The sequence below is a fragment of the Mycteria americana genome, chromosome 12 (assembly GCF_035582795.1).
Source record: "Mycteria americana isolate JAX WOST 10 ecotype Jacksonville Zoo and Gardens chromosome 12, USCA_MyAme_1.0, whole genome shotgun sequence".
Taxonomy (NCBI): Eukaryota; Metazoa; Chordata; class Aves; order Ciconiiformes; family Ciconiidae; genus Mycteria; species Mycteria americana.
The window spans coordinates 11,468,531-11,482,009 of record NC_134376.1 but is presented as its reverse complement, the minus strand read 5'-3'; the positions used below and the strand labels follow the sequence as shown (position 1 = coordinate 11,482,009).

General features: G+C 41.5%; 1 protein-coding gene across 1 annotated transcript in view; it reads left to right on the top strand.

Moving 5' to 3' along the window:
- The first annotated feature begins 1,591 nt into the window (after nucleotides 1–1,591).
- Nucleotides 1,592–13,479, top strand: part of GSPT1 (G1 to S phase transition 1) — a 29,462-nt gene continuing 17,574 nt past the window's right edge. Inside the window, exons 1-2 of the mRNA XM_075514735.1 lie at nucleotides 1,592–2,040; nucleotides 13,414–13,461. Of these exons, the coding sequence (XP_075370850.1) occupies nucleotides 1,740–2,040; nucleotides 13,414–13,461 (349 nt within the window). The 5' untranslated portion in view covers nucleotides 1,592–1,739. The remainder of the gene's footprint in view (nucleotides 2,041–13,413; nucleotides 13,462–13,479) is intronic.

Sequence of the window (13,479 nt, the reverse complement as noted above, 5' to 3'; positions counted from 1 at the left end):
GTGTTGGTGAGGATTTTTTTTTTTACAAGTGCTGCCCTGTACACTAGTGTTTTCCCTGAATGTGATCAGTTGGAAGCACATTCTTCCATTAACACATGTGCATTAACTGCCATGTAGAATTTTTTGCTTGTCAAGGGCATACATGTTGCTGCTGGTGTGCAGCCAGAAACCATCTGGTTCTTGTGTCAGGATTATGTTACATAAATGCCACTTCAAGAGAGTTTGTGTAGTTCTCCCACCAAAACTGCACCAGATTTTGTACTGAATGGAGATCTTTACATTTTAGTTCTAAGCCCGTCTGCTTTCAAAACAACTCCGTAACCTGCCCTACAGTGTTCTAATATAAATAATGTTGCAGATGAGTCAGTCCTTGCATGTGAGCACTCCAAGAAACTCCCTTCTCCCAAGCACTCGCTTTGTCTAGTTATAAACACTTATGCTGAACCTTCCAAGACGAAATGCTGCCACAGCCATGTGCAGCCAACTAACCAAAATCAACTCATTTCTCCTCTGTTCCTCCCTGTCTCCTCCAAATATACTTAACTTCAAGCATATATTTTTTTTTTAATAAGTTCTAATAGTCTTAGCAGTCAAGGGCCTCAGTACTTGGCAAGTCCTACTGAATTTAGCTTAACTGGATTTTTTTTTAAATTATAATAACCCAGTCAAAGTGTGCAGTAGAATTGCCAAAATTGGAACTTCTAATGCGTCCTGTCAACTTATGGCTGGACGTGTACAGAAACATTTGCTCTCACCTCACGTGAGAGCATGTATGCTCACAAGTCTTCATTTGGGAGGTCCACTGACCCAACACAGGTGCCGTCACGGTATTGCCACTCTGCACCTATGCTTTCTAGGAGTAGGTAGGTGCAAGTTTGCATAGATAAAAGCTAAAACGAGCACGTCTTCACCTGACTCCAGACGCTGAGTCCTTAAGGGAGGCGGGAAATCCAGTGAGGTGACACCCCCGCCGGGCCCGCTCTCCTCAGCCCCTGCCGCGCACCCCCACGGGACGGGCTAGCGCTCCGGCGGCGACGAGCGCAGGCGGCCCTGGGAGCGCCCGGGGCAGGCTCATCTCCCCCGGCGAGGCAGCGTCCCACATGGCTGCTGCCCGTCCCCATCTGAAAGGACCCTCGTGTGGGGTGAGGGAACGGGGAGCAGCCATCCGGCGACGCTGCCCTCTCGCAGACTTTGCGAACTGCACTTCCCAGAGACCTGCGGGGCAAGACACAAGCGTCGCCTGAGGGAACGCTGGCGCCTGGCCTGCTGGGACGGGTAGCTGTCCCGCCTGAGGCGTTCGCGCCAACTACATGTCCCATCTCCCCCCCCGAAACTGGAGGTGGAGACGGCAGAAACGAAGGCGAGCGCAAAGGCTGACAGGAATTGTAGTTTCTTAATACACAGAAAACCAGGGCAACTACATTTCCCATCTCTTCCGGGGAGGTGGGCCAAGAGGGGCTAGCGCAAGGCATGATGGGCATCGTAGTTCCCGCGCCTTGCCTCGGCCGTACCATGGGATGAGGCCCCGGGGAGCTAAAAACTACTAAAATGGTGGCAGGGGAGGCTGCGGGGAGGGGGTACGGGAGCTCCGGGAGGCCATACTGCGCTCGCGTCGGGGCGGTGGAGTACACGCGGAATCGCCGGAGCGAGTGCTGAGTCGGTGCCGCCGCCGGCTTCCCCCTTACCCCGGACGCTGGGAGACGCTTCGGGGCCGCAGAGGCTTGTGGGGCAGCCACAAAATGGAGGCGAACGGGAGCGGCAGCGGGAGCAGCAGCGACTCGGCTCCCGACTGCTGGGATCAGGCGGACATCGAGCCGGGCAGCGGCGCTGGCCCAGGGTCCGCCCCGCCGGCCGCGGAGGCCGAGGCCCAGCAGGAGCTGCTCGGGGCGGCCTTCAGCCGGCAGCTGAACGTCAATGCTAAGCCCTTCGTGCCCAACGTCCACGCCGCCGAGTTCGTGCCGTCCTTCCTGAGGGGAGGCCCGGCGCCCGGCCTGCCGCCACCCTCGCCCCCGCCCGGCCTGCCGCCGCCGCCGCCCCACGGTAGCTGCCGCGCCGGGACGGGGCTGCGCCGGCGGGTGGGCGCTGAGGGCGGAGGGATGGGGGCCATGTTGGAAGGGCGCGGGGCCGTGCTGCGGAGGGGCCCGGGGCGAGGGCTGTTGGGCCCCCGCGGGGGAGGAGGGGAAGGGCCACGCGGGGCTGGAGCGCGGCGCAGAGGGCCTCCGGCGGGCGGGCGAGGGAGCCGGGCTGGGCTGGGAGGCGGCCGGCAGCCCGGGGACCGGGTGGGTCGGGCCGACGGGGTGCGGGCGGGGCGCCTGGGCGGCAGCGCTGGAGGGGGGCGCGGAGGGCAACGCTGGGCCGCGGGGTCCGAGAGGCCACCCGGCCCGGGGGTGGGAGAGGGACCAGGCCTGGGGGTTGGGGCCCTGGGTCCTAATGGCAGGAGGGTCTCGTCAGCGAGGGGCGAGGGCAGGCGCGGATGGGGGCACCGCCGAGGGGGAGCCTTGCGCAGGAGAGGGGTTTGGGGGAAGGGGCGTAAGGCAGCAGAGTCTGGGCAGAGGAGCCATGGGGCATTGTAGAGGACCTGGTTGCGGCGTCTGATGCAGCCCCGAGAGTTTGTGGGGGCCTTGGGAGGGGGTCTGCAGGACGCTGTGGTACAGCTGGAGTGGCGGGGACCCACTCGTGGTGGGGTGTGCTGTGGGAGGCCGAGCTGTGGTACAGGTATTGTGCTCAAGGAGCAGCAGTGACTGGCGTGGTCTGGCTGTATGTGGATCCTGTGTACGTTTCCCTGGGACCTTTACTTGCAAAGGGTCACCCATGAGGAGGGGAAACCACGTAGCTCTCTTCTTCCTAAAGCACTAGAGAAGTTGTCAAAGATTTTGGTGGTGATAAATTTAGTGTTGCTGGGGAGAACAGCACTGCTTCAGCCACCAGTGGTTCAGATGCATCTTAAATATCTTTTTGAAGCTTATATCAAGTAGTTGGTTTTTTCTAATATAATGCTGTTAAATGATTAGTAGGGAAGGGAGGTTTGTCCAGCTGGCCTCAGTCAATGGAATAACTTGAAATTTACCCTGCTTTTAATTTCAAAGGGTCTTTGTGTACGCAACCGATGTTTATACTAGATTTACTTTGCATATGGGAAATTAAAGGAGAGCTACTTTTTAATTTCCAGCTCCAAACTGAAGGTCCTTCCAAATGTCAGACATGCTAGTTAACTTTGTGGTAGTATTTTAATGTCACTCCTGCAGCTAAGGAGTTTGAATTCCTGATTGAGTATGATAGTTTAACATCTTCCTATTTTTTTCTGTAAGTTTCTGTATCCCTATTGGTACAATATGAAACAAGCTAGTATTTCAGATATTGATTCTAGTAATTTAATTTCACTAAAGCAACTATTTGTTACATTATGTTTGTCACGATTTCCTGTTGATTGTGGCTTATTATTTATTGCGTTCTGATTTTATATATTAATCAGTCTTGCTCTCCCTAGTATTTGAAGTTATTTGAAGTTATCAGATGTTAACAGCTAAAATCTGTAACTTTCATATATGAAATTTTAAAATTTTCATAACAGAATATTAACCTGGTTTTTGTGCTAGAGCAAGTGTTAGATTATGTGTTCTCTACAGCTATTCAGCACTCCTGATTTTTATCAGAAATTGTAGCTCATGTGCTATGCAGACAGGCAATATGTAAGTGTATTAAAATATACTTCCAAGAAGCCATGGACAGACTCTTGGATTCAATTTAGAATAATTGTATATGTTAAGGTTCACAGGTGTAAAGGTAGATAGCTTGAAGCTGTGCTGAGCATGTGATGCACATTTGAATAATCTTCAAAATTCATTCTAGTGTGTTTTTCAGCCATTGCAACCTGAATCTAAGTCTTTTTTTAACTATGTAATCAATACTGCACCTGAAAACTTTCTTGGGGTTTTGAATATTATTAGAGTAACTTTGGTTTTTCTCCCTGGCTACTTTTGTAAGGTTTCTTCTAAGGCTTCCTATATTTAATTTTTTTTTTCTGTAGGATTTAAACTACATTTCCTTACCTGCTCATTATATTTATTTCTTCATGCTCTCCTTTTCTCCATTCTTTTGCTACTTCTGAGGCCTATGATGAGCTCTGTCTCCAGAGACTAGAGATGACTTTATTGAAAGCTTCCTGGTCACCTGGAGTGATCAGGATAGCTTTTCTTTCCATGTTAGTTGCTGTGTACATTTCCTACATAGTGCTATAATCTACCTGGTTGGAATTCACCTTTCTTCTATACCTTCTTTAAGGTTTAGAATTTTGAGTTTCTATAATTAACTTGGATGTTCCTAAGATTAAGCAGGCAAAAATCTGCAGTTAAAAGGAAAAAAAAAAAAAAAAACCCCACAAAAAAAACCCCCACCAAACAACAGTTTATTTCTTAACTGGAATACTGTACTTGTTATGTACTTTTCCAGGTCTGAGGTACTTGGTTACAGAAAGTAATGGACAGTCTTGTCCTTGCAGATGTTTGTATAAGGTGACAACTACTTTCCTGGCTAGAAGAACTAGGTGGAGCTTGCTCTGGGAATAAGTCAGAACAACATGTGATTAGACAATGGTGCTGAATAGGTTACTTTTCAGCAACCCAGTTTGCTTTTGCTCCTATAGGGAATTAGGTGTTCTGTGGCACTCATTCTTCATTACATTGTGAGGAAAAAAAATATTTCTATTTATCATCTGTATTAAAGTCTGTACAAATACTGATTTGTACAGGGAAGAATCGAAATTAATCTTGATTTTTAGGAAGAATCTAAAACACTGGGTGTCAGTTTGAGGACATAAGTGGCCTAAAGTTAAGTTCTAGTAACACTTTTCTTCTTGGAACTTTCTCTTGGTGAGGTTTTGTTCGAGTCATAATTCCTTAGTAATTCAAAGGATGTTGTAGGTCAAGATAAATGTGTAGTAGCACTATGGCATGTAGAAAAATTCCACAGAACTGATCTCCATTGTGTGGCTGTAGTGTGTAATAGTGTTTCCTTCTATGCACACTAACTTCATGGTTTTGGTAAACCTGTATAAAATTCCTGTCACTTATGTTTAGAGCACTGAAATAATGCTCACGGAAGCCATTTAGGGAACAAGATGTTAACTTTCTAAAATTGGGAAACTCCCGAGACCTGCATTCCCTTACTTTAAAACTTCTTTTTTATGTGTATTTTCTTTTGATTGCAAATTGTATCTTAGGGAGAATATCTGACTGATGTTTACCACTAATATAATTTTTGCTTGCAGATAGTATCAGAATTATTTTGGAATTAAGTTATAATTTGATTATATGCAAAAAGCATATGTTATTTAAATTTTTGAATCTAAGGAACAGATTAAAACCAATATGTTCCAAATGTTGTAGCTGCAACTTGCTTTTATCAAATTGTGTCCAAGTCAAACTCGTTTGTGTAAAATCTCTCTTTGTTGGATTCTGTCGGAAATGTGAAATAGAGACTTCTCAATTTTCTGTCTGTAACAGACACCGCTGTACCACAGTTCCTTCCACTGAGCATGTCAAGTATGGCATGAACAAGTTGTGCTTCTAGGGAAACTTACTGCAGATAGCAGTTGCTGGACTAGCAAACTCAACTAAATTAAGGCAAGGTGTGATAGTCAATAAAATGACAGTAGATTGTGTTAGGGCCTCTAAACATTCTTAATCACAACTGCACCTTGCAGTAGCATCTATGACTTGTTTTTGTACTATGGTTTATTAATTTTGTAAGTGTATGTAAGATGTAATTGCATTTGGGTGACTTTTTGTTTGTTTCTATATCAAGGCATGGTTTGGAGGTGTAAGGGGATAGTTAAAACTGCCCCACCCCGCCCCAGGATTAATAACATTTCTATTATCTAAGGTTTTTTTGGATCTCAGGTATGACAGAAGTGAAAAAATTCTGAAAAAGCAGCATCAACCTGCATTCTTGTGGTTCAATTTTTGTCATAGTTCTTGAATATTTACAGGATACTTGGTAAAATAGATCACAGCTTCCTTGTATGGGCTTTACTATATTTTATGTTAGTTTTTCTTCTTGTTAGAAGTAATTTTTAAGTATTCACTGTTGACTTTGGTTGGAACAGGAGACTGAACCAGATAACTTCCTGGGGTCCCTTCCAAGCTGAATTGTTCAATGATTTGAAGTATGCAGTGGTTGTGGTAAGAAAAAAGTGTTATTCGTACAAAAGTAACAAGAACAAAAAGTGCGTGACACATAGCAGCTAGTGTAAGGAAAGGTAGCATTTATCCTTTTGGGTGGTACTAGTGCTACTGCTTCATTTAGTAGCTCTCTTGACTACTTCAAGTAAATTTCTGAACATATTTGTTAATGACTACAGTTTAGACAACTTGCTCCTACAGTCTTGAGCCAAGCAAACATCTGGCTTAAGATTCAGTGCACTTTGGATTGCTTCACTTCCTAAATATCCTCACTCACCTGCAGTAGTCACTTTTGAAATAGTTATGTTCAAGCAGCTGGACATCCTCAGCCTTCAAATGCTGTAAATACATAGATATAGCATCTGTCTCTCTGGTTTTCCCTACCCTTGTTTTTCTTGACCCTGTAGCTAGCTGGGATGTCCATATATTTCCTCCCACCTGCCCCCACCCCTGCAATCAGAAACAAAAGAAGGAGTTTCAGTATCTTCTGCTTTAGTTCTGAAGCCTATAATTTCCAGAGTAGTATGATGAGTTATCTGTATCATCTTGTTCCCCAAAACTGGTCATCTCTTGTTTTACACCATTCTCTGTAGACTGTATTTTAAGACTCTTAACGATTCAGTCCTCAAGAGACCTTACTTTGCATATGAACTTGCTAAGAAAGTCTTGTTTGTCTAAAACTAGTAGTCCACCGTTCAAGAAGCTATCATATTAAAGGATTACATGGTTTACTTGTATCAACATTTGAGTAGCCATATGCTGATGATTTCCTCACAAGTAGGGTGTTGGTAATGCTGCTGTTAATACTTCATAACTGTAAACTTGAACTGCTTACATGACAGCAAATCAGTGTCATATTGTGAATGCCAGTATATAGTATAAATTCTTTTTATAAAAAAAAAAAAACCCTTTGAGTCATCACTTGACTATCTAGAGCAGTGTTCTTCTGTTTCAGCTTCTCTAGACAGATGAGCTGCACAACCTTTTAAAACGGTCAGTGCAGAGAAAAGCTGTATATCTTGGCACTGACTTGCCAGATGATCAGGTATAATATACCTGTGTGATGCAGTCAAGGTCCCAATGTATTACACTGATGTCCTTTGTCTACATCTGAACCTTCCCCAGGAAGGTAGCCAGGATTGTGTTGTTCCTGTTAGAATAATTCATCACGCTTGTGGCCTTTGCATGACTCCATGCCTTTGCATGACAGACCAGTGGGAGCCGGCTGTGGACTAACGGAACCGTCCTGGAGTCTACATGCAGTCTGCTGACCATGTGTTTAGCACCCTGGTTTAGACTACTGATTGAACGTATTTGAAAGCATGGTGTTACCTTATAACTTGATTGCTCTATCAAAATGAACACAAAAATAATTTGGGATAATTCTTGGATTCTATTAGCAATCTGGTTTTACAATTCCATTTTCAGAATTTTGGGATTTTTCTCCTGTTTTGTGATGAGACATGCAAGCAAGAGAAGCAGCTGATTGTATGAAGCTAAGATAGAAAGATGGGTTTATGTTGGTTTTTTTTTTTTTTATTATGAAGGAATAAAGCAGTCAAAATTAATCAGTGAAATTTATGACTGTGTTTTGAAGAAGTCTATATGAAAATGACACTGAATTTCAGTACAAAAGTTAGTTTAGGACAGGTAATGCAATATTAGAAATGCGTTCTCTAGAACAGCCTGAGAATTTATGTGTAAATTTTACTCTTTTATGTGTAAATGTTAAGATCCTGAGCTTAATCTGCTAAAAAATCCATGGGGTGCTTAGGTTTGGTTTTGGGTTTGTTTGTTTGGTTTTTTTAATTTCTATTTCTACTGGGTTGTGAGAGATCTTTGTTAGAGACTGGAATCCTTAACTGTTCTAATACAAAGCTTGATTTCTTGACTGACTGTCTCAAAAATCAAGTTATCAACTGAGCACAAATACTTGCCTTAAGGAAAAGGGTTTTTCATTATATTCCCTGAAAATCCCCATAAGCTTTCTTAGATGTAGTTGTGAAGAAGCATGTCAGGTTTAGATAAGATAAACTTAAGGTGTGTCCGCACTGGGGAAGGAAAAAGGTGGGTCTTTTATCAAGCTAATGTGGTAAAATCCTATGAAAACGAAGCAAGTGCTAATTTTTTGGTGAATTTTACAAAGTCATGTTAAAATTATTAAAGCTGCTCTTATATTGGTGTTTTTAAAAAGTGGGCATACATCTGTGTCAGCTGGTGAAGCTAGGGCATAGGCTATGAAGCAGGGCAGAGACAAGAAGAAAATCATTTTGGGTTTAGGTTAACTTTCAAAACAACTTCCTTAATTACAGTGAACTCCTGAAAACCTTTTCTTTCTGTATATTTTAAGATATTGAATATTAAATACTTTGTTTAGCTCTAGTGCTTATTTGTGCTTAAAGTAATTTTTTGTGGTTTTTTGTTAACTAAGAATCTCTTGGGTGTTTTTTTATTCTGATTCTCATGCTCTGTGTGTTTGACTCGGGCCTTTGTTTTTTACTCTGGTGTAATTCCCTTTATGCTTTTGTTTCAAAAAAAAAAGGGGGGGGGGCAAACATTTCTTGTGTAATTCATGAAAACTGTTGAGAGTATATGACTATTGTGTAAATATGTACTGAACTCAGTTATTCAAATCAGACACATGAAAAGGTGGTGGGAATCCTAAGGTGGGTGTTGTGCATCTCTTCACTCGTCAGCCTTCCAGGAATTCCTGTGAAGGAACTTAATGCCTGCAGTGGAGGAGCAACAACAAACTTGCTGTACAGACCATCTAAGTTTTGTAGATAAGTCACTTCTTTCAAACTGAATTTGCCTTTTTTTTCTTTTCTTTTCTTTTCTTTCCTTTTTTTTTTTTTAATCTCTCTTTATGCTCTGCTGTGGAAACAGTTTCATTAACCCCCAGTCTACCTCAATTGTCAGGTGCCAGTACTGTCTAGGTTCTTATCACTCCAGCAGCAGAGCAGGCTGGAGCTGCGAGTGCTGCCATGCATAGCAACAAATTATGGCCTCTCATCAATTCTGCAAAGGCATTTTCATTGTGGCTCAGGTAACTGCTTCTGAGGAGTTACCAGCTAACCACTGAACAGTATCTGCTTGTGTGGAGACATCTCTCAGCTTATTCTGTGCATCTGGTAAATACTGCAGTTCACGTAAAGATGGAAGTTGTCAGTACTGCTTAGCACTGTAATACTGTATTTTAACTGCAGTTCTTGTAATATTGATTCCCAGTTTACCAGCTATACCTGTTCTATATATGAAAATCTTGTTTCATTCTAATACAAATTTAATTATACAGCCATTTTCTATTGTTTCTGTACAAGCATTCTAAACCGTTAACACTGTGAAGTTCCTGGCTTATACTGTTTTAAAACAGTATTTTCAGAGCTTGAGTGGTAACTTTTAATTCATTCTGCCTGTGCAGCTTTGGTTATTGTACTTGCATGCATTTTTGTTGTACAATACTTGATGCAATATGCAACAAACTCATCAGCTGTAGTAGAATGCTGTGTGAATGAAAGAGCCAGAGTGGATTCTTGCAGTATTTCTTTAGGACATTAGCTGTATTTTAAAGAGACCAATCACCATGTTTTAAAAGTTGTGCGATTTTGGACTCTTTAGTGGGAGCATGCATATTCCTTCAGTGAATTTTATATTTTAAAAAAAAAAAAGAAAAATAATTTTAACTTATTCAGACAAGACTCTGAATTACATAATGCCCTTGTCTGATGATCTACCAGTAGATAAATGCAGCATGTGTATCCATTTTTGCCTTTAGCATTGACAACAAAGATATTCCAAAAAATGCCCTAGGGCTCTGATGTTCAAGAGGACTAAAGATAAACCACTCACCTCATGTAATACAGTGAATAAGGTTGCAACAACAGTTCTTGACTTACGGTTTGAGGAGAGATGGAGTGTGGAGGATGCTATATAAAATCTAATTGTTGTTTATCGTGTGTAAATCCAAGAATTTGAAGCATTACTTAAGGATTCGGCATCGTTTAAGACATGTTCTGACTTTAAAACCAGATTTCATAACAAACTACATTTTGAATCCCTCTCATATGACAAGATTCCTATCTGAATGATTTTTACAGCTGAGGATCTAGAATTTTCAAGCTGAACTTGAAATGTGTTACAGATTTTTCTAATTTGTGTTTAATTTGCTGTAAGTGATCTTTTTACAATAATAATAAACTATGTTAACCATAAATGTTGTTAGTTGCTTTCCTGACTTACAGAAAACACAAAATGAAAAACTTTGCGTATCTACTTCAATGTTTTGGAGAGATCAGGATAAGTTACAAGGGCTACTTAGAAACTTTCTCAGTTTCCCTCATCTTTAAAGGTATTTTATTACAATGACTCTCTCTATCTCATGGGCAAAATAAGCAAGGTTACTTCAGTTCACTGAATTTGTCCAAACATTTTGCCACAGGGGCAGTGCAGAGTTTGGACTTCTTCTCATGTCCTAATCCAGTATAGGTAGTAAGCCTATCTCAACTAGATTCAGAATTGTCATCTCCTTCTTATGTGATCCAAAGATTCCCTAGGTGTTTCAGAACTGAAACGTAAAGGTGAAGTGTTTTTCCTTGAATTACTGAGATTGCCTCTCCGTCCTCTCTGCCACACCACTAGTAGTGCTCTTCTACCCAGCTGATAATGTTGCTTCAGAGTGATGATCCACCCAAAAGCTGGTAGGTTCTTCGCTAGTTCAGTTTTTGGTCAGACCAGCTCCCTTTGTGGAGCTTCAATAGTTACACATGCACTAGGGCTGACACGAGAGAAGAGATGACAAAGAGCAAAATGCAGCAACCCAGTGGTCTAAGAAGCAGTAGGACTGCAACCTTCTTTTCAGGTGGTTGTCTTCAAGGCATACTTTGGGCAATCTGTTCATTTCCACACAGAGCAAATTATAAATCTGACCCTTTAAAGTCAGACTTTTCTCTTGTATATTTGTTTGCAATGTACCAGTGCCTGAAATAACCTGACATAACCTGAAATTGTTTATCAGAAGTAAACAATTGCTGAGAGGGTGTTTATTTTTATCACTTAAAGCCTGTTCTTTTTGAAAGTAAGATTATTTATTTTTCACCTGGTTTCTTTACAATGAACTTTTTTAGAGAGTGGTTTGTATTCCTTTTCTGCTTTGAAGGAAAAGTGTATGTTTCACGTAATTCAGTGTCCTCTCTCAAAGCATGTTTGCCACTTGTGTACCAAAGTGACAATAATTTAATAAGTGGCTGTGGTCATAACTGAATATCTGTTGCCCCTTGATTGTGTGGTATTAGTACTGTTTAGGATCTGTACACAAACTGTCTTATTGATTCTCTTGTCTGCTAGACTCGTACAAATAGACCTTTTTAAGTTAACAGTTTCCTACCTCCCCGCTGTTATTTGTGAAGAAACTTCTTTTTCCTGTCTGTATGCCTGCTGTATTACAGACCAGAAAGTAAAAACTGAGTTTATTATGAATGCTGTTGATTGACAATGTGTGTTTCTAAGGAATTAAATAACTCTTCAACCACTTGTAGAGCTTCTGTTTCAAGGCAAGTGCGTAAATACTGTCATTTAATACATTTTTCATTATGGACAAACTTCAGGAGTGATATCAAAAGCTTGTTAAAATGATCTTGTAATGAAAATATTTATGCATCCCAACCATAGTGTGTGTGAAATAGCCAACAATCTTCTGATGTGTTACAAAACAGAGGCTTTAAGTTCATACCTAGGTTCTGTGCCACCTGCTTATCACACTCAAAAATGGGCTGATTTGAGTCTTTTCCAGCTCTCAAATGGGAGTAATATATAATTTCTTACAAGGAATCTCAAGGTATTCTATTCTTACGCTTTTACTTACTATATTAAATAATTCTCTTAAAGTTCTCTTCCTATGGTTTTGGGACCCTGGAGTGCAGATCAGATATGATATAACACAGGAGTGTAGGGAATCTCACTGAGAACAGTTTCCTCTTCTGTGTTGCTGTGCCCCCTCCACTGCTGCTGGTCACTGGGTGTTGTGCTGTGACCCACATTCACCCTGCCTGCAAGCTTTGTCCTCTGGCCCTCTTCCAGCTTTTGCAGCACTGCTCCGGTTTGTAGAAGTCTGCAGCAAATACGCAAACAGTGCGAAAGCAAAGAGGCTTAGAACCAGGTCCTTCTCTGTATGTTTTTGTTCTTTTGAGGGGATTTGTTTCATCTTTAGGTCCCGTCATGCATATAGAGCAAGTAATGCTATAAGATCTGTGTTTTCATAATGGGATTGAAGGAGAGCTGGAGGTTATGAATTTGGTATGTGGCTGAAAAAAATAAGATAATGAACTTGTTTCAAAGAATTATGAGGTTGAATTTATACCAAGAGAAAACTAAATAGGTTAAGGTTTTAGGGATAATTATAGAAGGCTCTTGATCATGTGGAATAATACCCCAAAACATCAAGTGGTATAATTGTTAATTGGAACGTATCACTCTTAGTAGGTTTAATAGTTAGTTATATCTCGGCATATAGTTTAGTGGCATAGTTTAGTGCATGAGAGGGTTGAGTGATCTATCCAAAAAACTATACTTCTGGCTTTTATATGCACATGACTGGTGAGATTGCCCTCTGAGTTATGTGACTATATTTTGGTGTTTAAGAGGACTGGCAAGCAGGCATATGAATGAGTTTATCATCTCTTGACCCTAATAACTACAGAAGATCTTAAGAATTTAGTCTTAATAGCTTTTTTTCAATTTTCTACTCAATGCTTATGTGAAATTGAGGTGCAATAGCATTGTAGGTATGCCTATAAGCTGAAGCTGGCAGAACCTTTCCGTACAGTTGTGACACCACACACGCATTGTTTCTTTGGATACAATGAAGCTGGTTTGATATTTTTAAACACTGGTTAGATAACACTTAAAATAGCCAGCATGCCCAAAAAGGATGGGCAGGTAAAATACTATGTATAGAAAAATTGCTTTCTTTAAAACTTGCTTTAAGTGTATCTTTCCATGTGAGGAGAAAAAATTGAACTATTTTTAGAACTGGTGTATTATTTTCACAACTCTTAGGCAGTGTTCTTTAGAAGTATTTGTGCTTGGAGGCTATATTTAGTACTGTTTTCAGGGAGGGGGGGTGTTTTTTCTTAAATACACTTGTTGCAATAAAGTTTGGAGATGGTCTTTTATGCCTAAGTGTGGAAATTGGTTACATCAGTGTATTTTACAAGTTAAACTTCTTTTTTCTCTGCAGGAGCACCTGTAGAGACTTCTCCAGAGGAGCAGACAGCCTCTTGTGAAGGTAATTGTTTTTGTGTTC